The 26,813-nt window shown below is 39.1% G+C and overlaps 2 protein-coding genes across 2 annotated transcripts; one reads left to right on the top strand and one right to left on the bottom strand.

Moving 5' to 3' along the window:
- The first annotated feature begins 937 nt into the window (after nucleotides 1–937).
- Nucleotides 938–9,336, top strand: LOC148353936 (sulfotransferase 6B1-like). The gene is made up of 7 exons (XM_088351290.1): nucleotides 938–1,802; nucleotides 3,947–4,059; nucleotides 6,331–6,420; nucleotides 6,494–6,620; nucleotides 6,700–6,794; nucleotides 6,995–7,151; nucleotides 8,944–9,336. The coding sequence occupies exons 1-7, from the start codon at nucleotides 1,583–1,585 to the stop codon at nucleotides 9,069–9,071; spliced, it is 930 nt and encodes a 309-aa protein (XP_088207416.1). The 5' UTR covers nucleotides 938–1,582; the 3' UTR covers nucleotides 9,072–9,336.
- On the bottom strand, nucleotides 8,599–14,290 carry LOC148353935 (beta-1,4-galactosyltransferase 3-like). Its single transcript, XM_088352002.1, has 7 exons — nucleotides 14,276–14,290; nucleotides 13,379–13,580; nucleotides 13,059–13,297; nucleotides 11,262–11,452; nucleotides 10,049–10,171; nucleotides 9,790–9,894; nucleotides 8,599–9,707 (listed from the first exon to the last, which is right to left on the bottom strand). Exons 1-7 carry the CDS (start codon nucleotides 14,288–14,290, stop codon nucleotides 9,554–9,556), a joined length of 1,029 nt encoding a protein of 342 aa, XP_088208128.1. The 3' UTR covers nucleotides 8,599–9,553.
- Nucleotides 14,291–26,813: the final 12,523 nt, after the last annotated feature.

The raw sequence follows: 26,813 nt of genomic DNA, 5'->3' as shown, positions 1-26,813 counted from the left end.
ACTTGGATTAACGATAAGCAACATCAATCCTGTGTGTGACAACCAAATCATTGTCAAACATGTCCAAAACCTGAACCAAGTTACACTTTGCTGTGTTTCCGGCAATGCTGAATTATTTTTCACATTTTAATGAATTGACTAATGTACTATTGGAAAGGTTGTACGCCCCACAAAGGTCAATTTTTTTTGCAACAACTTTAACATGATATTGCCATTTTTTTAAAAAGCATCTTTTGTCACATAATGCTAACATTTTTGATTATTCATTTGGTCAGTTACCCCATACAAAATTGTATTTAACCACAATTTTTAACGGAAGTACAATGATGGCAACAAGATTGACTCAAAACATTTGGAAATTATTTGAGTGCAACACAAGACCAATTGAAGAGACCCACCAAAAACTGGCTTTTTCTCTATATATTTCCTGGTCTTCTTCTTCTTCTACTTTTTATTTCCCCCTTGTCCTTATTTTTTTTTCTCATTTTGCTTATTTTTTCCCCTGGATTTTTACTTCTTTTTTTCCTTGTTTTTTCATCTTTTGTTCTCTATTGTCGTTTTTTTCCCGTTTATTTGTTTTTTCTTTTTTCCCAAGATTTTTACTTTTTGAACAACGTTGGAGAATGGTCTGAACTACTGTAGTTTCAGGCCCATGTTGGTGGTCCTTAAGGCTACTTCCCATAACCAGTCAAACACCTTCTTGAAATCCACAAAGACACGACAGAAATTTCGCTGGATGCACGGATTACAAATCTGTTGTGTGGTGCGCCTCCCATCCCTGAAACCATCCTTTTTCTTCGGATAGGAGCATATGGTTTGAGTATGTTAGAATAACCTTGACTTAAAATAACAAATATTGAATGTTAGACCTTTACAGAGGTAAATGTGAGGTCAAAATTAAATGTGCACCCAACATGCATATTTTATTGGTCAAGTTTTATTCAAAACAATTACAAGCCTAATGAGGGCGAGCCTGCCTCAGCGTCATACAGTTAACCTGACTTTTGCACTATTATTCTATTTACTACGTTTTCGCGGGAGAGGGAGAGAGAGAAAGAGAGAGGGAGAGAGAGAGCGAGAGAGAGTGAAAGAGAGAGATACTCTTGTGCTTGCTGAGCAACGTGTGAAGGTGCCTTTGGCCGCCTTAGAGTGGGTGGTCCATGGTCATACGGGGGGCTCCTTTGCGTAAACAAACTGTAAGAAGGGAGAGAGGGAGGGAAACTAAAAAAGCTGACAACAGTTGAAAAAGCATGCCTTGGGAAACACGAAAAGCAGCAAAGTGCACGTTGTTGTCGACTTTACAACATGGAAAAAAATGTCACCTTAAATTTAGCGTGATCACATCACAATTTAAACACAATTTTTAAACTGAAGTTGTGCTTGCGCAAAAGCGCTATGCACTTTTTTCATCAGCACTGTTTCTTTTCCTGATAATTTGTGGCGTTGCATGTGCACATGGGAGGCGGGGTCTGTCCAGGTTCTTAATTGCGGACTTCCCTCATATTCAGTCGCTCGCTTTCTCAGTCCCCCACCGTTTTTCACTTCAATGTAACTTTTTCGGCACTTGATATCCCATCGGAGCATGTCAAGAGGGCCTACAGGAAAGCCGAAGCCGGCTGAGGTGCCGGCTCGGCTGGCGTCCAGGCTGCGTCAGGCCCAGGACGTGAGGGACGAAGACAAGCTGTATCGGCACCAGGGCGTCCTCTACCCACTCCTTCTCTGCCCGCCGGAGCACCTGAGCGCCCTGGGGGCTGTCACAGCCAGGGAGGACGACGTCCTGCTGGTGGCCTATCCCAAATGCGGTGAGGAGCCCGAGGACGCCTCTTGATTATATCCTGTCTTGTACAAATGCTGAGGAGCTCAAATCTGAAGAGTGAGTTGACGCTTTACACTGAAAAACAACGGTGACCAGATGAAGGTGCTGTATCAGAGTCAGATCAGTGCCAACATGTTCTTTAGATGCTACTGGCAAACTTGGTAACCAGTACATTTCTCCCTCGGTTATTGCGGTTAAAGGCGACCAGAACTTCCCCGCATAAAGGGAAAATTCACAAAGTAGCTTTGCACCTTCATAAAGTCCCCCAAGGGTCAGACTTATACCCCAAAATAACATCTTTACCAACTCAGAGTATTCGACTTTAACAAAATAACTATATGTCTACAGATAAAAAGACAGAACACAGACTTGAGGAGAACGAATGATATTTATTCTCATTATACAAAAGCAAAACCAAATTGGAGGGCTTCTCCTTGCAGTACAAGAAAGCAATTTAAAGGGTGGCTGGCTAACTAACTACATTCCAGCATCGGTTTTTGAAGCCAGGCCTTCGTGATGATTACAATACAACTGTTTCAAAATTAATAGTTTCCCATGAGTTGTAGCTCCAGGTCATCCATTTCATGGGTAATGGATCTAGCGTTGGTGATATACAGGTTTGGCAGGGGTAGCTGAAGAGACTTGTAGCCTAGCAGTAGCTGTAGGCCAAACCTGGAACCTAAGTAGCGCCTTCGCTCCCTACGTCGCCACAGTCGCCTCCCAAACCCGTTAACGATCCACAGAGTACTTGTTGGTGATCAGCAATGTTTAGCACTTTTCTGACTCCTCCATAATCCGATTGAATCGATGAATTTATTTTCAAAGTGACGAGACGCTAAAACTAGATGTCGCCATGCTTTGCAGTTTGTTTTGGGTGGCAGACACATTGACATGTGTGCCCGCCTCATTATTTGAATGGCAGCATACACCTGGCTATCACAGTCGCACACACAGACAGTCATGCCTACCTAACAAGCAAAGCCCTCTAACCTGCCTCTGTGAGAGCATTTGTTGTGTGTTGTCTGCACAGAATACAATGCAGGATATGTTGATATCAATGACAATAAGTAATAATTTTAATTCAAAATCCGCAAAGCAGTGAACCAGCGATAACCGAAGAGCAAAGTAGCTAGTTGTCTCCGTACTATAGATTTCATGCGAGGGGGGAAAAAACCTCTACCCAAAACATTGGCATGGAGAGGGATGGGCACTGCCAGGCAGTACTTGCCCAAGACACACTAGAAGAAGTAGCGCCCCTCCATTCACTAAAAAAACAACCTAAATTGATATGAATTATAAGCAAAATACACGAACTATCATATAAACATGCATTTTTAAAAAACTTGTAGGTCAAGAAATGTATTCACTTTGCATTATATGAGGCTCAGTTAGTGGGACCTGACATAATTGTCTGCCATCTTGCTGCTAATAATAATAATAATAATAATTACGGGTATCCTCAAAAACCAAAACCCTTGTGAATCGCTGTACAAGTAAGTTAAAAGAAAAATGGTTTAGTGACTTCGAGTCTTCGTAGGTTGTTATCTTCCTTGTGCATATCAGATTCTCCCCTACCAAATATCAGATCGTTTTCTATTTGAAAGACCCCCGCCTCAGATTTGGATTTGGATCCACAGTGTGGCCTCAAAACATGAGTTCAACTCGTTACACCCGTAATCAGGGTTGGGTAGGGTTACTTTAACTTGATTACTTTCAATTACTTTACAAAAAGAAACTAAATATGAATAAAATTGTGACTCACAACACGTGGTAAACTTTCTCTCCTGGCTTTGATCTCTTTGATCTCCGGCAAAACTAAAATAAAATGCGACAGAAACAAAATGAAAATAAATCTAAACAGCTTGCCAACATCATTTTTGCCGTTCTATGTATTCTGTTACTCCCAAGCCTGCACAAAATTTAGTAATTTTATTCATATTTAGTTTCTTTTGTCTTTTATTAGCATATTTGCTATTGGAGTAATCCAAAAGTAATGGAAAGTAATCAAGTTAAAGTAACCCTACCCAACCCTGCCCGTAATTCAAAGCGCCTGCGAGACAAGCTGCCACCGAACCAACCAGCTTGCCGTCACGGTAACTGACAGTGAATGCAACACATCGATGGGTGCAGGTTTCAACTGGATGGTGGGTTTGCTGAAGAAGATCCTCTCGCAGGCGGCGGGAAGGACCGTCGACACGATCATGCCTCCGCTCATGGAGTTCTTCGGACCGGACGTCGCTGAGGTTTTCAATGCGCGGTTATTGGCGCGACACTGAAATAATAATGACCTGGTCTACCGAAATGAGTCACAGTGAGGCAGATATCACATTTGGAGTTTTGGTATCATTGGAGAGTATATGCAAAGAGCTTTAAAATGATACCATAGTCAAAGCTTTATGATAAACATTTTTGAAGATAAGCGGGTGGTTAGCGCACAGCCCCACGGTGTGGAGGTTGAGGGTTCAAGTCCAGCTACCGCAGCCTCCCCGTGTGGAGTTTGCATGTTCTCCCCGTGCCTGTGTGGATTTCCTCCGGACACTCCGGTTTCCTCCCACCCTCCCCAAAAAATGCATGTAAGGTGGTTAGCGAGTATGCGGCACAGTTCTGAGGTCATGAGATCAAACCACCTGTGTGGAGTTTGCATGTTCTCCCCATGCTTGCGTGGGTTACGTATGGGCACTCCGGTTTCCTCCCACATTCCAAAAACATGCATGTCTGGATAATTGGCCGGTCCAAATTGTCCCGAGGTGTGAATAAGCGAGTGATTTGTCAGGCTCTATGTGCCCTGAGACTGGCTGGCAACCAGTTCAGGATGTCCTCTGCCAACTTCCCGAAGATGGCTGGGGATGGGCTCCAGCACACCAGCGACCCTACTGAGGATAACCGGTGCAGATAATGATGTATGGGTGGATGTTTTGATTACATGGCCATGTAAATTATGACCTTCCAGCTGATCCAAAACCTGAGAAAATCACGTTTTAAGTTTTCTTTTCCTTGTTTGCTGTGATGTCATTCAAATTTTTTTTACAGTTAAGGGATAGTCTAGTTTAACTTTTGTAAAGGCATTTATACACATATAAAAAGAATTAGACCATACTGATATATGTTAACATAAATTTAGTTTGTTTTTTGAGTTTGTTACTTTCCCCATTTATGTGGAATATGAAATTTGGGGTAAGTGTATCTGAATGTCATATATTTTCAAAACATCGAAAAATGTAAAAAATGTTTTTTTGTTATGATTTTCCTTGTTTTTTTTTTTTTCTCAGTTATCGGGCTAGGGCTGTAGCTAAAACTAAAACGTTGAGACTTGCGACTCATTTCGGCAGAGTGTGTCACATATGATAAATTGTTTATGTGGTGTTTGAGTGTGTGTACCAGCATATTGTGTGCGCTCCAACCAGCTCCCTCTACAATCTCCTGAATACCTTTAAAACCATGTTCAGCCGTTGGGACTGTAAATCTGTTTTATCAGCCAAACTAGTGATCGTGATTCATTTAGCGTTAATGAATTGAAACTTATTTAAAAATTTATGAATAAGACGTCAAACATCTGAAATACAACCGAAATAGATATATGAAAGTTTCGACTGGGGTAGTCTGTATATTTTTTTGAATTTTGAATTTTTTGAATGCACTGAAAGTTCAGGGCGGAATTTGATTGGTTAGTTTTTCCCAGTAGGTTCTGCTGTGGTTTTTAAGAACAAGGTGTTTTAATTTTGGAGGGAAATGTCTCCACCAAAAATATTTCAAATTGATCACGATTGCGTTAAATGTAAGATAAATTAGAATTAATCCCTATGATTTAATTTGAAAGGGATTAAAAGATACCTGTCTTTTCAACAAAAATCTAACTGGGAATTCACATCTGGTCTAATGTTACCTCATTTTTGCCGAGGATAAAGAATACTCTGTCCTAAGAATGCCTTCGACAGTTTCTTGTTAGTCTGAGTTGAAGACCAGCAAATTTTTTTTTGATTAACACAACCAAAATACATGTTAGCATTGAGCTAAGCAGACCTAACCCTAATCTTATGACCTACTTTTTCACTCATTCACTGTGTCTTGTTTATCTTTGTCCTCCCCTTCCACTCCTGTGGTAAGAGCAAGAAAACGTACTTTGTACTTAGCATACCATAACTTGTCACGTAAAATAAGCGACCATTTTTCACTCCTTTTTTGTGTTGCTTCTTTCATTAAATTTCACATACCTCAAAACCATAGCATCGGAACTGGTTACCACTATATATTAGTGTTTTGTGCTGAAAAAAAAATATGTTGCCCGACTGCTCTACTTTTTTGTTTATTCGTTCTCATCTTCTCCTGCCTCTGAACTTTTCTTGTCTCGCAGTGGCCTGTGTAAAAAATCAAAATCCTTAACACAACACAGGATAAAACATATTGTGAACTGGTTCATTCCTTCCCATAATTGCTTTCAACTGGTTAGCAATGCAGAGGAGGTAGAACAAGGGGGAAGCCAGGGCACCCCCGACCTGACTTTGTGCTCCCTTTAGGTGCTGGAAGAAATGCCGTCCCCCAGACTGCTAGGGACCCACATGCACCCCGACAACATCCCTACCTCCTTCTACACCAAGAACACCAAAGTGGGAGTTTGCCAGATTAGAAAGAAGGCCACCATGCATGTTGCCTCAAAGTGTTTGCCGTCCTTTGTTTTAGATGCTGGTCATCTTCAGAAACCCCAAAGACACGCTGGTGTCTTTCTACCACTTCTGCAACAGCAACCCCTTGCTGCCCTCACAAAGCTCGTGGGACACCTTTTATGATAACTTCTTGTCCGGAGAAGGTCAGCCCCTGACACGCACTCCTAAATTTTTAAAAGTATCCACTCACTGAGGTGGCCTTTTTGATACTTCTTGAAACAGTTCCGTGGGGGTCGTATTTTGAGCATGCGTCGGCTTGGGAGCAAAAGATGGTGCTTCCCAACGTGCTGATTGTTACCTATGAGCAACTCAAGCAAGTAACTGCAAACAAAATAAGCTTTGCGTTCATGGTATGGGAGCCGAGCAGCAAAATGCCGCCGGTGGTAAAATGGTAGCCCAGGGAGACGGACAGAAGCGGTGGCATTTCGCAACTTGGTTCCCCAAAACTGTCAATCTTAAAGAAGTGTGCCTCGACGCCGAGCTTGAATGTGAGTAGTCTGACCATGTTGTGTCGCAGGACCTTGCGGAGGGTGTCCGTCACATTTCGGCCTTTCTGGGCGTGAAGCTGAGCGAGGCCCAGGTGCAGTTGGTGTCGAATGGGAGCACCTTTGCCGCCATGAAGGAGAGCGCCGGTGCATCACACGGGAACATGGGAAACATCTTCTTCAGGAAAGGTGCCTACCTGCTTATCTCACGCACCGGTGTAGAGGGGCGCGAAGTACGACTTTTCTGATCTCATTCTGGGTAAACACAATTTTTTCCATGTGTTGTTGTGATTCAATGTTGTGCCTAGATTCCTGTGACACAAGGTGTTTTGGAAAGATCGCATTACCCAAACAACGGACAAAAATACTACCGTTTTTATTTACATTTACCTCCAAGGCTTTGAGGTTTGAATGGAACCAACTAAGTGGAATGAGTCTGATTTGTTCCCTTCCTTGATCGCCTAACTTAGCCCGCGAAACTGCCACGTTGCTTGCTAAAGGCCCGGTCACACAGCCTTTCACGGGCGTATCGAGGCTGAATCACGGCCAGAAATTTCTGCCCGTGAAGCAGACGCTATTGGACGCTATGAGATCGCGATACAGACGAGATACAGCAGTGCTTTACACGCGGCAAGAAATTCACACGCGGCCGCGAAAAAGTTTTGCGCTGCTCAAAACTTTAGACCACGTGCATTAGCGTGTGTACCGCGTGTAAGCACGGTCAAACGCGATGCAGCCGCGGTTACCCGCGATAAGGACGCGGAATAGTCGCCGTCTGTTTCGCGGGCATACCACGGGTAAACGGCGGGTTTAGCCAATTTTGCACATTTTCCACCGCGTCTGCTTCACAGGCAGAAATTTCTGGCCGTGATTCAGCCTCGATACGCCCGTGAAAGGCTGTGTGACCGGGCCTTAAGTGATCCTTTTTGCTTTCTACCCTTTCAGATCAGGAACAGGAAATATTTGATTTTTTTTAACATTTCCCCGAGTTCATTTTTTTAACTGTTCTCCTTTGTCACTCAAGCTGTCCTTCCATTGAGAGCCACTGGGGAGAGCCTTGAGAAAACACTGCAAAGCCACATAGGGTTTTATGATTTCAAGTTACAGGACGTGGCACTTTTTGTACTTGTTTAGTGTAATTGTCAAGACTTCATGATTTTTGAAGTCGAGGTGTAGGTCCATTCCCATTACTTCCTCTTTCACTTACCCATTACATCCTGTTTGTCTTTCTCCTTAACTCCTCCACTTGTTTGAAGCAGGCAAGGGAAGGTTCCCTTTGCGGAATAGTAATATACTTCTTGCTTACCACTCAATACGAGCTGTGTTTGTTTTGATCTAACACATGACAACTTATTTTTTCTTTCTTTATTTTACTCATCTCAAAACTGTAACATAGGAAACGCTTACAACAATAAACTGGTGTTTCACTTGCACAAGAAATAAGTATGCCGCCCAACAATTATTGTGCTTCACTTTTGTTTTCTCTTTCTCGTCTTCCCCACAACTATTTCTCCTGCGTCTGTGCTTTTCTTTTTCGCAGAACCCTTTGTTAGAATTTACGGTAAATAACAACATAAACACATAAAGTGAGATCATTCCCTCCAAAAATTGCTTACAGCTGGATAGTAGTGCTTAGGGGGTGTGACTTAGGAGACACTTGGATGCTACAGACCTGACTCTGAAACGGAGCTTGTGTCCCACACTCTTCGACCATATTCTATGCTTTATGAAAGAATATGACTTTCCGTGCCTCATGATGAACGTTATTTCCTATTGTATGAAGAAATATTGAGAGCAAGTGGGAGTAATTGAAATGGACCTTATTGTCCTAAGAATTCCTTTTCCTTCACGGTTCACATAAAACAACCTGAGAAGTTGCGTCTAGTCAAGTCCCTTACGCGTAAACATGTCCTTGTTGTGTTCCCGCCCTAGTTTAGCATTAGCATGCACTAAATTCATGTCTTACACCTGATCATTGCAGGAGAGGTTGGCGACTGGAGGAACCATTTCACTGAGGAGCAGAGTCGCCTCATGGACCAGATGTTCAGCAAACATCTAGCCGGAACCGCTCTGGGTCGCCTCCTGCACTATCAACTCCACTGCCAATAGCAAATTCTGGGACTGATCTCTGCGGCGGTCGTGGTTGGTGGGCCTACTACTGTTTACAACACGAGTGTGGGGGGTCAATGGATAATGTAAGTCAGAAAGATATCACAAAACAGAATAGTTTTTGTTTGAATCCAAATGAGGAATTTTCAATCTAGCACTGATTCATTTCAGTCTCTGTTGTTATTTCTTTATCTGTTATCTCAAAATGAGAAGACATTTGCTTTTGCAGATTTAATGAATTTACTGAATAAATAACAGTGTTTGATTTTGTTGTGTGCTCTGTCTCATGAATAATTATTGGAGTCAATTGCAATTTTTGGATGTTTGAATCTGTGTTACTTAAGGATAACGGCCAACAGCCATATTTCGATAAAAGGACTTGCTCAGGGGAACTTGTAGACGAGACCGCTTTCAAAACGTGATCTCGTCAATGTGCGTTACCTTTTGTAATTATTTTCAATCACTCAAGTTTGATTGTTGGTTTAGTGTGAACCATCGGATAGCTCTGGCTTTTCTCCAACATCAATCAGTAGGTGAGTGTAGAGAGGTTCTTGCTCTTTGGAGAGAAGTTTGTAGGTGAGCGAGTTGAGGCCGTCCGAGTGCCAGACCACCTCTGTTGTGTTCAGAAGATCGAAGCTAAAAAATAAAACAAAAATACATTTAAATTGGCTGAAATACCCAAAGTTGACACATCATTGCAAAGAGATTGCTTGTTTACTTGTGTGGATTTTCCTCATTCCCTCGATCTCGCGGGTGTTTGATCATCTTGTAACGGGCAATAGCCAGAGGAGGGCGCATAACTTTCATGCCCGACAAGTCCACTCTGGAGAAATTGTGAATAAAGATTCACTCAACAGTTAAGCTTTCAAAAAACAAACTGTCAGTAAAACAGACCCACTACAGACATGCGCCAAAAATATTTTGAGTAAGGGAAAAAAGTGGAAGAAGGTTCAAAGAAAAAGGGTGACACTTTTTACCTTTTCCTCAAATCATCGTCTTCTCTTCCCCAGCCCCAGTACTGGTTGGAGAAGCCGTTCAACTTTCGGAACTGATCCGGAGTCATTGCAACCACCCCGCCAAAATAGCGCGGATACGGCAGCCTAGACGAGGACAGACCACACACAAACGCACACATACTTTTTAATTATCGCCTGTTTCTGTGCCTATATTTCAGGAATGAAAAGCGCAACAAGGTGTTTCTGTGAAAACATGGGATGTGAAGATGATTGACTTTTCTTCCTCCATGTGGGCAGTTCCCTTGAGGTTTTTATTACAAAAAATTCTGGGCGCAGGACACAGCTGTTTGATTTACAATTGGCCAAGCTTTATACTTAGAGGGCGAGTTATGACAAAGTGAAACTTTAGATTTAGTTTAAAAATCCATACTTTGCACCAGCTCTTTGTCTAGACTGGGTTTGGCAAGTTCTGATAAAACTCAAGGACTTATTCTAACTGAAAACTAAAAACCCCACTTGAAACAATGTAGAGACTGATTAACAACTGGACGAATGGATGTATCAAGAATTATGCCTAATAAGTAAAGGAGTTATAAATCAAATAAATTGTAGCAGAGGTACAGTAAGTCACCTGGGGTCTCAAACCTGAAGCCCGCAGACTTCAAGCAGCCCTCAAGATGATAGTTTGGGTCCACTGTCATAATATTCAAAAAATGTGCCTAGCAAGTGGTTGAAAATGGAAACTAAAATAGTTGGGCAGGGCTCAAAATTCACACCTTAATGTTTGAGATCGATGGACTTACCTTCCGGTTTGACCCATGACAGTGCGTACACATTACAGACTATACTTTTCAACAAATTAACTGATTCAATTAATCATGTTTTGCAAACTAATTGAAAAATATTTTATTTAAATTGAAATGCGGAATGAGGGGCCGCTGGCGTGGTTCAAAGAGATAGTCACCGCTGTTGATCTGAATCTAAAAGGACATTGGATTTATTTTACATGTAACTTTTGACCGTGAGTCTCTGTCTCTTGAAAACCAGATGTCGCCCAACTTCACAAAGACCCTAGTTCCTGTGGTTCCCAAGTAAATTGAGTCTGAGATTCCTTTTATAAACGAATAACTCATACTATCATGACTATAAATCGAGACACATTGCATTATTTAAATAGGTGGCGGGACCAGACAGTGCCTTGTAAACAAAGCAACGCCACGGGGTGTGTGCTCACATGTAACCAAACTTGTTGATGGATACAGCCAGGTGAGTAGGGTTGCAGGTGTCGCAGGCGTACGTGTTCCGATCGTCCTCGGCCAGCAGGTCCACGTCATGGATGATGACGCAGTTCCAATCATCATCTCGGAGAACCTCGCGGAGGCCGGCGTTCAGCAGTTTTCCCTTGTTGAAGGTGCCCTGCCCCCACTGATACATGAAAAATGCAAGCACGTGAGCGGCCGGTTTGAAACAGTGTTTCTCAACTGGTGGGTCACTGACCCATTTTCAGTGGGTCTTTGCAAAATAATGCCTGGAAAAGAAAAAAATGAGGGTCATTTAAACTCTAAACAGTAGATGGGGATAATGCCCTGCAAATGTGAGTTGACACCCGTCATTTCACACAACAGAAAAAGACCGTATGTTAACAAATGTTGAGCATGGCCAAACGCAAATACAGCAAAGCAGGGTTGGGTAGGGTTACTTTAACTTGATAACTTTCAATTACTTTTGGATTACTTAAATACCAAATATGCTAATAAAAGACAAAAGAAACTAAATATGAATAAAATTACTAAATTTTGTGCAGGCTTGGGGAGTAACGGAATGCATAGAACGGCAAAAATGATGTTGGCAAGCTGTTTGGATTTATTTTCATTTTTTTCTGTCGCATTTCATGTTAGTTTTGCTGGAGATCAAAGAGATCAAAGCCAGGAGAGAAAGCTTACCACGTGTTGTGAGTCATAATTTTATTCATATTTAGTTTCTTTTGTCTTTTATTAACATCTTTGGCATTGGAGTAATCCAAAAGTAATTGAAAGTAATCAAGTTAAAGTAACCCTACCCAACCCTGCAGCAAAGAACATATGATATATGACTTTTATTATACTGAAGACAAAAGTTACTAAAGTGAAGTGTATTTTATTCCATTAAAAACAAATGTGTGTATTTTTGTGCAAACAAAAACGAGTGCTAAAAAGCAGAGATAAAGAATAAAAACTACTGATATTGAAACGAAACATTTTTCTTATTTATTTGCCTTTCACAAGGCGGTTAGTTTTTGGGGTTACCCATAGCAGCTTTTAGAGATATCAGCTTCCTTTAAGTGAGCCTCGTGTCAAATAAATGCAAATTTCTCAAGCTATGAGTATGTAAAAAAAAGCATGTTCATATGTATGACATGCATTTTTTGTTTATTATTTAAATACATCTTTTCCCACTAGAAGGTGCTTAATAATACACACTATCTCCTTAAAGAGAATTTTATTATTCGAAATTGTTTTTGTTTTACTGGCCATTGTTTTTCAAATAAACGTAAATCTTAACTAATCTAAAACTGCTTTATAAACCCTAACTTGTTCATGTTGTTGTGTGTTTGTATGTGACTTATAGGCTTCGAAATGGCTGAATCGGTTTTGTAAAAATTCACATGGTTGTACTTTAGGCTTCCGCAAGTGTCTTTAGCTAGGTTTTGTGTCAAGGAACCCGCAATAAATACTGACAAATTCGATAAAAATCTGCCTTCGTGCGGTCTGCTTTTGTGGGATTTATAACACCCTGTGACAGCCAAATCGAATACTGCAGCTCCCAAATACCGACCACTCCAAGCAGCCGAATCCAATCTTCTATCGACCCCGCTTTGCCTCTCTCTATTTGAGTTGCATAAAATCTTCAATACATCTGAGAATGTTTTCCTTGATTTGAGTCTTGGCTTTTATGGAGGCTGAGATGGTGGCTCCTAAGTCAGACCAGTTGAGAAACACTTGTGTAAAACAAGCCCAAGAAAGAGGAAGTTGGTGAACTCCATCCCGCTCACCTGCTCCACCACAAAAATCCCATAGTCAAGCTGCTGTCTCTGTAGGAAAGGATGCAGGTGGTAGATGAGAGCAAGCAGGTGCGTGTGCCGCGCGCGGTACGGCACCACCACGGCCGTGCGCTGCCGAGCTTTGCAGTCCAGAGGCCGGTAGAGTCCGCCCACCGACACCCTTGCCCACCTTATGCGACTCTCCTCCAAAGTGGGAGTCGGCAAGGAAAGATTGACAGGTTGCAGTCCGACTGCCGAAAGGACAGGAAAGGTTATTGAGCGCACGCTGGACACCGTGCACCCTCTGCGCCAAGGCGGTTGAGTTTCCTCACCCAGCAGCGGGGAGACAATGTGGCAGTGAACAAGCGATTGCGGAGCGTACAATGGCACCCAACGGAAGAGGTAGAACACAATGGTCACCGAGACTATCGACAAGATGAGAGGGCGCTGGGACTTCACAAGACGCCCCCAGCCTTCCATCGGAACAATTGACGCCAGAACTGATGCAGTTCTGCACGTGGCGCGGGCGCTGGGCTGTGTGGAAAAAGCACATTCGCTTAGGCTAATATTCAAATGTTTTGACATTATTAATTTATTTTGATTTGTACCAGTAGTGGAACTGATAAGCTATTATCATAACAATTGTGCACAAACTGAGAAAAGGGTCGAAATGATGCCAGAGCCGATGGATGGGCCCTGGTCCAAAGCCTCTCTGGGAATACATAGTGTAACACCAGCCCCTTCTGTGGGTCTTCCACTAAAATATTTTCAAATTTCAGAGGAACCTCCTGCTTGGGGTCGGACAGCAAGACGACACTCGTCAAAAGGGGATCCCCGATAGGCCACTCGACACTTAAAGGTGGGATCCATTGTATGGGGTGTCTAAAAAGAGTAAAATATTTTATCTACTAAGTATGTGCTGACTTAACCAACATGACCAACTGCTTTCAAGGATCCTTTGTGCTTTATCTTCCGCTGCCTCTATCTGCTTTTAACTCACTCTTATCAAAGCTGTTCGGGGCGGAACATGTTAGGTTGGAGGAATGAGGATGGGGGGAGTGCTAGAGATTGACGTCATGCTTGTCCCTGCAGGTTTTTTTGTTTATATTTAATAATGTAGCATGAAAATGATGAAGGTAAAAAGAGAACAATCCAAACGCCAAACCAAACCCCCAAAGAAAGATGAAAAAAGATGAGTTATTTTGAGGGCGTCTAAGAAATATACGTACTTGCTCACGCACCATGATCAGGCTAGTGTTATCACTACGTATTCCAGGAGAGGTTTTGGACCAGGGCCCGTGCTACATTTCTGAGATGTTTGTCAATTGGCTCTATGTCATTTTGAATCTACATAAAATCTCTTTCCAACTCACTTGAGATGAGTCAATGATGCTTTTTTCCTCTGCAGCCACTGTGTCTGATTTTCTTCCAGAGGGCATTTGCCCAGCATTTGCTATCTGTCACAGTATTGAGAATACGACATTTTAGAAAACTATCAACAACTTAGCTTGTGGCGTAACATGGTCTGGCTTTTGAGTATTTACTACTTTTTTAAATGCAGTACTATGATGATACATTTGAGAATGATGGGTCGCCAACCATTTTCAAGTGTCAAGCTACTTTTTGTTATTAATTAGCGCTAAGGGCACCCATTTGATATAAAATTATGATATAGCAACTCAGCCAGAGTACTTTCTAAATGGCTTAAACGGTAGTTTGATAGTTAGCTACAAAAAAAACTAAATGGGAGCCAGATAGTTAGATAAGAGTACAATCCATCAAAATATTCGGATGTAAAGCTAAAAACAAAGCTACACAGTAGATAGCTAGATAGAAAAGAGGCCAACATTTATCTTCATAACTGTCAAAAAAAGGTAAAATGTCAACTAGATAGCCTGCAAAAAACGTAACATGCTAGAGGGATAGCTTGCTAAATAGCTAAAGATATAGAAGGATAGCTAGCCAAAAGCTAAAAGGTAGCCAGATAGATAGCTAAGAATATACACATATTTGCACATAAATTGGAATTTTGTTTTTTGTGTTTCCTGTAAAATACATTTTAAAAAAGATGAAAAAATAAAAGTGCTTAATACATGAATAGATTCTCACTCCATACTCTTAATTAGTTGCTTAAAGACAATTATTAATACTTCAATCCGTTTTTTTTTGTCCATGAAGTCAATGAACTGGAATTTAATGATCAAAATTTTCAAGTAACAACATACTATGTTATTACTATGTTGTTACTTTGTTATTACCAGGTTGATTATTTAAAATAAGGTTAAATAGACTCAGTTAACCATTAAAAAAGTAGAAAATCTCAATGACCCAGCACTGGTGAGCACTTTCAGAACAGGTCTGCTGGCACCCCAACTGTCCTCAGACTCAGGTGGCACCCTCGTGCTCGTGGGCACCACGTTGGGGACCGATGCCTTAACTGCACTCTATGTCTTTTATTTGGGTGAGCAATATTCCAGACATCAGAGAGTTCCTTTCTTCGACCATGATCATCTGTGTTTGACCGTAAATGACCTTGCGTCCTCGCAAATAACCCTTACGTGAAAACCTTCACCTCTTCAAAGGCGGTTCCAGTAAATTAAAGTGCTTGTCGAAACCTTGTAGTACGTTCTGCTACATTTCATAGTAACCTTTTGTTGTATTGAAACAAACCGTAATGCGCAAGAAATAAAAGCCTCAGCATAAGAAAATGTAAAGCAGATTGTTTAGTGTAAATAACAGGTTTCAATAGTTCCTCTATGGAAAATCTACTTGCATTTTCAAGGGGGCCAGGAAGAAAGTGGGCGGAGCTTTCAAGATTCATTTATTTTCAACTTTTATTTGCTACACTTTCAGGAGTTTCTCTTGTAAAAAGAGAATTTTCTATACAGGAAAGTCAAATCATATTTATTTGTAAAGCCCTTAGTCAAAGAGCTGCATAGACCATCAATTACTTCTAGAGTTGTTGCATTAACCATAATACAAATATGTGAGAGTGACAGTGTAAAACCTATGTGAACTCTATCTTTTTCATTTACTTTGTAAGGTTGAGGCTATTTACTGGATAACATTAAAAAAAAATCACCTAAATCATATAAAAATTGATTGTTTAATTGAAAGATTTTCCTGTTTTTAGTTAATTTACCTAAATCAAACAGTTAATTTTGGAGGAAAATTTGTAATGGCTTAGCATTAAAAATCTTCCTTAAGTCCCCTCCCGTCTGTGCCTTGCCATAATCTCATTTATTTGCTAGTTATTTACTCTTTTGTTTTATTTTAGCCATTGCGTGTGTCTGTGTATTTGGTGTCCTAGGTTTTTGGTCGGGAAAAATGTAGGGAATATTATTTTCATATTAAGGTGCAATTTCTTGCCTGAATGTGCTATACAAATACATTGAGTGATTCATTGATTGAACGGATAAATAGGAATACATCATGATAGTTATTGATTCTGTCTGATTCTTTCATATAAAATCTCAAACGATCAGGTGTTTTCTTGTACTCATTTTATAGAACTGTTGTTTGGGAGTCAAGTCAAGTCATTTGTATTTGTATAACATTCAATCACAAGAAGTCTCAAAGGGCTGTGCAGACCACAGACTGTTCCAGACTACAGACTATTATTACACTTTATGATATAAAACTTGCATGAGGGCAAACTCAAAACCTTAGCATGGGGAAAATAAGAAACCTTGAGAAGGGACAGTTGTAGGGATTTAGCTTTAATTGAATTTAGCTTTAATTTTGAAAATTGTTAGGATTTAAACAAATTATTCTTTACTGCAATCAGTAAACGAATTTGCCTCTAGGTGTTACTTGTGCTCCACCATAAATCGTTTTAACCCTCTGAAAGATGCTAGAATTTCCTACACTGATCAAATTTGAATTGTTATTACTTGAGTTCTTTTAAATTTTAATATGAATTCAAATCCCAAGAAAACTGCATAAATGAACCAGGCCGATGGAAATAATCACACAATTTATTAACACAGAGAATTAAAGATATGAGTTTTTTGACCGCTGAAAGTTACTAGCATGAAAAGAAAGTTTCCCGCTATAATCCTAGTCGATTTGATTAGATTTCCTTGTACAAAAAAAGCTTTTTCCCAAGAACCAGCAAACATGGTGTTAAATTTGAAACCATCCTCTTACTTGTTGCAGAGAGATTTGGTCTCGTGCTCCCGTTGGCCGTATCGTATGGCCCATGAGCTGGACTCAGGGCCACAGTGCAGGCCTTCATGGCCCGATCAAGCACCCGCCATGCAGGGCTGAAGACAAGAGTCAGTTTAAAAGAAGTGAACGAACTATCAATCAGTTCTCTTGATATAGGGACCAGGTACGCCTGACCAGACCATGCCTCTATGGGCGGGGTCGAAGATATCTGAACCTCCCAGTATCAGGTAACAGTCTTGAAGTTGCTAAGCTTGTTAGGAAGCCAAAGAATTGAGAAATTTGCATAATGTTCTCTACTTGAGAATGCCCCTCCAATCGTCATACTTATGTTCGGTGAGAACATTATTTTATTGATACATTGCCTTAGATATTTTAATTACAGTACGTTCAAAACTCCATGTTATCAGATTTCATTATGGTACATGGTGAATTGGTATGTTCGGGAACTGCCCAAAAGGGGACGCAGTCGTTCCATCCATTCCAAAGTTCTGAGTGACTTGAAAGTCAATTTTGTACTGTATTTGCTCTACACAGTACATGGGGTAATCCCCCAATGGATGTTGCAACAGACACAGACGAATGGTTTATTGCGTCCATCTCACAATTATGTTTCGATTCCAGCGTTTTATTGTATGGCGTGTACGTGTTTGTCATGTAGCTTATGGTTTATTGTTTGGTTGGATCCCTTAACCACTGGGGTCGTAGGGGCACCATTTCCTGTGTTGTGTCTTAAGCAAGTGCACCCTGCTGGCACCCACCCCTCTCCAGGCCAACATATATCTATACTAGTCCATAGGTAGGGTTTTGAATGGTCCTGTCAGTGTGTGCCCAGCGATTAGCTAGTGATGAAGCCAGAATAGATAGAAATATAATTAGACAGGTTTTTAGGAAAACAAAAATATCTGAGTCTACTTTTTAAAAAAATAAGGAAATAAAATTCAATTTGTACAACTTTAAATGGTTGACCAGAATTTTAATTGCAGACACAACAAATAACATGATGTAACAGATTACCTAATCCTATTGGATTTTCCTTGCCCTAATGCAGGTTTTAGTTCAGGGGATGGTGTAATAATACTTTTTTGCAATGGTCTGTGGTCTGCACAGCCCTTTGAGGCGCCTTCTGATAAAGGGCTATACAAATAAACAAGAAGAAACAAGACTTGAGATACGCTAAGAAACTTGGGTTTTACAGAGCACTTTGAAAAAAGCAAATACAAAAAAATGGAACTCACCTCGTGCCAGTTGGGTGAAGTTCTCAAGCGAACTGTCGGTCTGATTAATAATGCCGATAACGACCTGCGTCAAGCGTCGGAGTAGACCGAGCTATCCAGGAGGAAACTTCTTGTCAAACTCCTGAATCCAAGACACAGCCTCTACGCTGGACTCTCCTCTAAACGTCACTACCTCTAAATTCGTGAGGGACACATTTGTGCCGATGCATGCTGTTCTCTGAGTGTAACGCTCCCCTTTTCACTATTGTCGCCCTTCATTTGCATGTAACCATTTGACTAAGTTGCTTGTTAATTTTTGTTAATATTTACAATGCGTCAGCCTTCCCCCTCTGAGTTGATTTTTCTTCAGGGCAGATATCAAGTTCTATTTGTCTGGGTTTTCCAACAGAAGCCTTTGAAGTGGCTTTGAATATGACGGTTTAATAAGTGATCAAATAGAACAGGGGTCGGGAACCTTTTTGACTCAAAGAGCCATAAAAGCAAAAAATATTAATTTTATTTTGGGAAAGAGCCACACCATATATTATGAGACAAATTTACTAAATTGCTAAACCGGCGCCCCAGACAAAAGCTTAGTCTTCAGCACATTTATTTTTGATGATTTGATAAAAATGATGAAAAGAGAACAATGCCAGAGCCCCTGTCCCAAATTCAACAAACATACCACTTTAAACTTGTCTCTTTCTTGCAATTACTCAAGATCGGTTAAACTCCTTTTGACCCTTTTTTTTCATACATATTGGTTTCAAAACCAGATGCAAGCATTTATTTTGTAAAAACGTCACAACATTCTGAGAATAGGGAGCCTTATGTGCTTACCTTTGGTGAGAGATGGGAGGGAATGCTTGTACTTTTTGCATAGCTCCACCCATCCCTCCCACTCACCCAATCAAATGACTAAGTTCTCTTCCGGTGTTATGGCGTATTTACAGTTCTGTGGATTCATCATAAAGTATCTGAACACTGAACACAGATTATATAGTGAACTTTTAAATAAAGGATTCTTTAGCGTTGTACAGCCAAAACGAGTTTTTTCCCCCCTTTTTTTGTGTGACACCTTGACTGTAAATTGTAGTGAAACACGTGCCCTATATATACTGCGAAGTGTTGTCCTCGTGTTTAGCTTTGGTTTGGCTTTACGTGTACTTGGATAGGATAGACAACTCCGGTTTTGAACAAGATGGAGAAATTTTGCATGCAATCAAATTGGTCTCTGAGCCACAGATACTCATAGAAAGAGCCATATATGGCTCGCGAGCCATAGGTTCCCGACCCCTGAAATAGAATATAATCGTCGTTATCGTCATTGATAACAACGTAGTGTACAATGTTTAGGACATTAGCCGTTATACTCCTGGATGAACAGTAAAAGACAAACGGGGGAATAACAAGATAAAAAAATAGTACTGTTAGGATCGATAGGCAAAATAAATGAATTGCTTAAAGACTGTTAAGCAGTCGAGCCTTAATGGGGTTCTAAGAAAAATTCGATTTGGGGCCCGCTATGACTTGATCATTTGCATTCCTACTAGAACTCATTCCATGTTCTAATCCAGGGGTTGGCAACTATTTGGAGTCGGGGGCCGCATCGGGTACAAAGGTTTTGGCCAAGGGGCAGATCTTGAAATAGATCTATTTTTTTTCATCTGAGAATAAACATACATGCAGACATTTACATGGTATAGTTCTTTTGAACTAGATTAGTTTCATCAAATTGGTTCATTGATTCATCTGATATTTACTTTTCAAGCGTTACAGTAGTACTTTTTTAAAAGTATTTTTGAGTATTTCTGTAGTCGGATTTAAGTTCAGTATTTTCTTTGTAATATTAATCTAGTTTCATTTTTTTTACTATTTCTGCAGTTGTTATTTTGGGTAGTTTTTCCACAGTAGTAAATTCTTAGTATTTCTGTAGTATTTTTGTTGTATTACGATAGTAGATTTTGTTGTTGTCCGTAGTACTGTATTTTTGTAGCATTACAGTACTTTAATGATTTGGGTGTTTTTGTAGAAATCCTCTATTGTTATTTTTTTGTATTTTTGTACTATTTCTGTTGTATTTTGTAGCATTTCCATAGTAGAATTGTTGATGTACATCTACAGTATAGTATTTCTGTAGTAAAGTATTACTGTGGTTTTGTTTTTGTAGTGTTTTTGTTGTATTTCCATAGCAGAATTTTTGTACTATTGCTCTAGTTGTATTTTTGCAGTATTTCTGTTGTAATACTTCTGTAGTAGTATTTCTGTAATAATATTTTTCTGGTAGTAATTTGTATTATAGTATTATTAAATTGTATTTTTGTAGTATTTCTGCAGACGTATTTTTCATGTATTTCCGAAGCAGTATTTTAGTAATGTTTTTGTAATTATTTTGTAGTATTCCCATATTATAGTTTTTTTCATATTTCTTTAGTATTTCTATGATATTACTGAACTGTAGTTGTGTTTTTGTAGTAATTCTGGGGTAATATTTCTGTAGAATTTTGCATCATGGTATTTTTGTCGTATTTTTATACTATTTTTACCGATTTAAAGCAAAAAAAAATTGTATGGGGTCCCGGTTCTAACTTTCTTTGAGCCCGTTTGTCCTTACTTTAAGGGACCTGTAGCATCAGCCAGGGGGTAGCAAGTCTACGAGGTAGTGCCGGGGTGAGAAGAGTCCTGACTAATGTTGATGGGAGTGTTTGTAAGTAAATAAGATGGGCGAGGCACTCAAGCTGTTAGGTCCGACCTCATTTGAACCCTGGTCTGCAATAATAACCTTCAAATGTTGCATTTCTTGCGGTGTGTTCAATGAGGACAGCAGGACGTTGAATTTGAAGGGACTGTGTGTAATATATAGAGCCTCACAGTGGTACAAAAAACTTTCATTCGGTAAAAAAAAAAAAACATTGATTTGAATACTAAGAAAAAATACCTGAGCTATCATCCATCCATCCATTTTCTGCACCACTTATCCTCAGTAGGGTCGCGGGGGTGCTGGAGCCCATCCCAGCTATCTTCGGGCAGTGGGCAGGGGACACCCTGAACTGGTTGCCAGCCAGTCGCAGGGCACACAGGGACAGACAATTCGCTCGCTCATTCACACCTAGGGACAATATAAACTGGCCAATTAACCTTACATGCATGTTTTTGGAATGTGGGAGGAAACCGGAGTGCCCGGAGGAAACCCACGCAAGCACAGGGAGAACATGCAAACTCCACACAGGAGGTTCGATCTCATGACTTCAGAACTGTGCCCCACACACGCTAACCACTGCGCTGCTGTGCTGCCCTGAATGAATGAATGAATGAAAACTTTATTTCGAACATAAAAATAAAAACAGGACAAAAACAATGAGTCAACAACGAAATAATGTCACACAACATGTTCGAAAAGGGGTAGTCAGAAGCAGATGCTTATTTTTCCTACCCCTTTATCTTCCCTATTAAATACATTTTATAGATAGCTCCTCTTGTGTCCAATACAACAAAATCTCATGGATATACTTATTACATAGGTCAGATATCAATAATTATAATAGTTACAATAATCACATATTTTATACACTAATCTTCGCAATACCCATCCCTCAACGTCATAATGCGCATAATGTCACTGCGGCACCAGTGATAATATCAATAAAAATAAACACAATACTTATAACAGTTCTGATGTGATAATAGCACAATAACAACAAGTTAGCCATAGTTTGAAGTGCAGTATTTCCAGTCTCCGTCATATCCCATTTTCTTCATCTCTGTATTTCGCCAGTAATGCTTTTTTGTATTTAAATTTGAACACATGGATATTTGGACATTGTTTGATTTCATTTTGCAAATTATTCCAAAGTCTGACTCCACACACAGACACACACATACTTCTCCTGGTGGTTCTCACCTTTGGGATTTTGAATTCACCACAGCCCCTCAAGTTATAATTTCCCTCTTTCCGAGTGAATAATCTTTGTATGTTTTCTGGCACTATGTTTTTGTTGACCTTAAATAACAGTTGTGAAGTGAAAAATTTTATTAAATCATCCAATTTCAATAAATTGGACTGCATGAATAAAATATTGGTATGATCCCGATATCCTACCCTGTGTATGGTTCTTATTGCACGTTTTTGAAGGATAAAAAGGGGCTGTAGTGAACTTTTGTAATTATTGCCCCAGACTTCTGCACCATATGTTAAATATGGCAGAATGAGAGAACAATATAATAAATACAATGCATTATAATGTAAAAGAACTTTGGTTTTATTAATTATTGAAATGCTTTTAGATACCTTTGTTTGTATGTGTCTGATGTGTGTTTTCCAACTTAATTTATTGTCTATTATGACCCCTAAAAACTTAATTTCTGATACAATGTCTATTGTGACACCATCCATTTTTACTTCTAAATCTTGATTTGCCTTACGATTACCAAAGAATATTACTTTGGTTTTATTTAAATTTAAAGATAATTTATTTATATCCATCCATATTTTTAGGTTAATTAGTTCACGATTAATACAGGTTACCAAATCCATATAGTTATCATTTGAATAGAAAATGTTAGTGTCGTCTGCAAATACTACTATTTTCAATAGTTTTGAAACATTAAAAATATCGTTAATATATAAATTAAATAGCTTTGGTCCCAGGATAGAACCCTGTGGTACTCCAAAACAGATGTCCAAATATTCAGATGAAAACTCTCCCATTTTTACATATTGCTTCCTCCCCGTCAAATAACTTTGAATCCATTTCAAAGCCACTCCCCTGATGCCATATCTTTCCAGTTTTTTTAATAGTATATTATGATTAATGGTATCAAATGCTTTTTTTAAGTCAATAAATACCCCGACTGCGTATCTCTTCTTTTCTATACTGTGGGTGATTTCTTCTACTGCATCAATAATTGCCATTGTTGCTGATCTGTTTGCTCTAAAACCATATTGACTTTCATTAATCAATTTATGTTTATCTACAAATTGTTCTAGTCTATTATTGTAAAGTCTCTCTAATATTTTAGAGAACTGAGGAAGCAGAGATACCGGTCTATAGTTTGTAAAAATGTGCTTGTTCCCATTTTTTGTATATTGGTATAACTTTTGCTATTTTCATTTGATTTGGAAATGTGCCTGTTAGAAATGATAGATTACAGATGTAGGTCAATGGTTTCACAATGCTGTTTATAATTTGCTTAATTAGTACCATATCGATGTCAAAACAATCCATAGACGTTTTGTTTTTACAGTTGTTAACCACGTCTAAGATTTCTGATTCCGTAACCCCAGATAAAAACATGGTCTTGGAGTTCATTTTTATTAGTGACTCAAATTGTTTACCACTGCACTCTGGGATATTTGCAGCGAGCTCTGGTCCAACATTTACAAAATAACTATTGAAATTCTCCACAACTTGATTTAAATTATAATTTTCACTGTTCTTATCAATAAAATAGTTTGGATATGCATTGCTTACATTCTTTCCTTTTATTATACTATTTAATATATCCCAAATACCTTTGATATTACTTTTGTTATGATGTAATAAATTGGTATAGTATAATTTCTTGCTTGCTCTTAATATTCCTGTCAATTTGTTTTTATACGTTTTATACCGGGTTTCGGCTTCCTTAGTTCTTAGTTTAGTAAATTTTCTATATAAGTAGTTTTTTTTCTTACAAGCATTACGTAAACCCTTAGTTATCCATGGATGGTTTACAGATTTATTCTTAATATTCATTTGTCTCATTGGGCAATTTTTGTTGTACTTGTTGGTGAATATTTCCAAAAATATGTCAAACGCACCATCCACATCATCTGTACCATATATAGCATTCCAGTTTTTTTTAACTAAGTCATCATACAGTGATATAATAGTCGCTTCAGTTCTAACTCGTTTGTAAACATAATCCTTAATTGATTCTTGTCTAGTAACCTTTTCATCATACACTGTAAATACTGGTAGGTGATCAGAAATATCACAAACCAGTAACCCGCTGACGTTTGTAAATTTCATATTATTTGTAAATATATTGTCAATGAGTGTTGCACTGTGTGAAGTGAATCTACTAGGCCTTAATATAGTTGGGTACAAACTCATACTGTACATCATATTAATATAGTCATCAATGTTTTTATGTTTGTTTGGATTCATTAGATCGATGTTGAAATCTCCACAAATGAATAGTGTTTTGGCGCTTATTGTTGAATATGTTTTTTCAGCCCAGTTTTGTGAAAGTTTCCAGATTTGAGCTGGGTGTTCTATACACACAACTGACTATAATATTTTTCCTTGTTTCATTTATAATTTCTATTGTAATACATTCAAGTAAATCGTCAATGACAAATGACATGTTTTGTAATATTTTCGATTTTAATCTTTTGTGCACATATATAGCTACTCCACCTCCTATTTTGTTAGTTCTATTTACATAGTTCAGATTATAGTTGTTTAATTCAAAATTTACACCCCTTCCTTCACTGAACCACGTTTCAGAAACTGCAATAACACTAAACAGGTTCTCAAATTGTTGTAAGTATTCAGTGATGTCATCAAAATTTGTGTACATACTTCTACTGTTAAAGTGTATTATTGAGAATTTGTCTTCAGATTTAACAAAGGTATTGTATTCATTTCCAGTATAATATTTGCAATTGTCTGAGCTAGCTGATATGAATTTGTGGTCAGGATCGAAGTCATCTAATCTTGAATTATTGGAGTCAGTGTGATTAACAATGCTCAGTTCCGGTAAATCATGGCCTAATATTTTATGATGGATTTTTTTATTGTGATCTGTAATAAAGGTGTCCATATTGTCAGTCCAGGATGCCATTGTTACACTTCAGGCAAATCTGTCCAGCTCCTGCATTTCTCGAACCCATAATATTTTTGCTTGTTCCGGAGTGCCGTTTAACTTTATGTATACTCTGCAGTTTGAAGTCCATGTTCCTTGTATTTTGTTCGTTTTCCTCAAAAATGGAGCCTGTCTTGCAATGTCAGAGTTTTTTTTGCTTAAGTGTTCATTTAAATAAACATTAGTCCCTTTTAGTTTTTTTCCTTGCTTAAGGATTTCATGTTTCCGTTTTCTGTTGACAAACCTTACGATGGTCGCCTTGGGTCGGTTGTCACCTCTTGATAATTGGTGGCATGCTTCTATGTCCTCAGCCCTGAGCTATCTTACCAATGTTATTTTTTTATGTAAAGAAAAAAAACATATGTCGAGAATGTATTTATTTTACACAGTGGAATTCCAACCTAAGGTTGCAGCCATGTTCGTCTGGCAACTATCTGCTATGCGGTGCTCTGTAGATTAAAATAAATGAAAAAAATAGAACAAAAAACAGGATTAAGCAGTAGTGCAACCTTTACAAATTATTTTACTTGCTGATGTCATTTTCTGGCTGAAATCATGATTTATTAATTGTATTTATCTGTTATACACACATTATTCCCCCCTTCAAAACAACTCAAGGTTACGATAAAGGGATTTTAGCAATGATGATTGATCAGTCAACATAACACCGACGAATGAATTTGCTCAGCATTGGATGCAACGGGAATTGAGCCCGGATCGTGGAGGAGAAAGTGCTGATCCCTGAATACCTGACCACTGAGGATGTAAATAACATGAGAAATGGCATTAGATTTGATATCATCATCAGACTATTTTTACTCATAGTGCCATGTTGTACAATGTTCTAATTGAGCGTCATGGGAAAGAGTTCAGCCAAAACAACGTTGTACAACGTGAGTAATAATAGTGTGATGATGACATAAATCCAATGATTTTTCCTGTGTAATGTCAATCCCTATAATTAGGGTCATTATTAATAATATCGTTGCTGTTATCACTAACATTATTATTGGGCCGGGCTTTGAGAATCTTGTCAGACATTAATCTGATCTGTGGTATAAAAAAGATTGTAGATGGTATAGAAAAGGTTGTGAACCACTGCCTTGGAAAATCCAAATGAATAAACTCCATTTTTTAGATTTAATTGTACCTTTCACCGCTGCAGGGCAGGCAACAAATAACAGAGCATAAAAAGAGGTACAATAGTTGGGTTTTCTGAAAATAGGAGTTTAAGGTAGGGCGCGTAGTTTAAGCTGTCCTTACAAAGTTGGAAGTTAAATATTATCTCTAATAGGTATGTGTTCCCAATATCCAACAGAGTTCAAGAAGCCCTCGTGCTTCATTTTCAATTGCTCATATCTGTTTTTATCTTACTTTTATCAAGCCTGTTCGGGGCAGAACAAACACCCCCAAAAAAGGAAAAAAATAAGAGTTTTCAGATTCAGATTCAGATTCAGATTCAGATCTACTTTATTGTCATTCTAGTACACGTGTATACAGAACGAAATGTCGATGCATCTGACCCCCACAGTTT

Source organism: Urocampus carinirostris, chromosome 13 (genome assembly GCF_059441175.1).
Source record: "Urocampus carinirostris isolate Australia breed hairy pipefish chromosome 13, RoL_Ucar_1.0, whole genome shotgun sequence".
Taxonomy (NCBI): domain Eukaryota; kingdom Metazoa; phylum Chordata; class Actinopteri; order Syngnathiformes; family Syngnathidae; genus Urocampus; species Urocampus carinirostris.
This window is presented reverse-complemented; position numbering and strand designations above follow the sequence as displayed.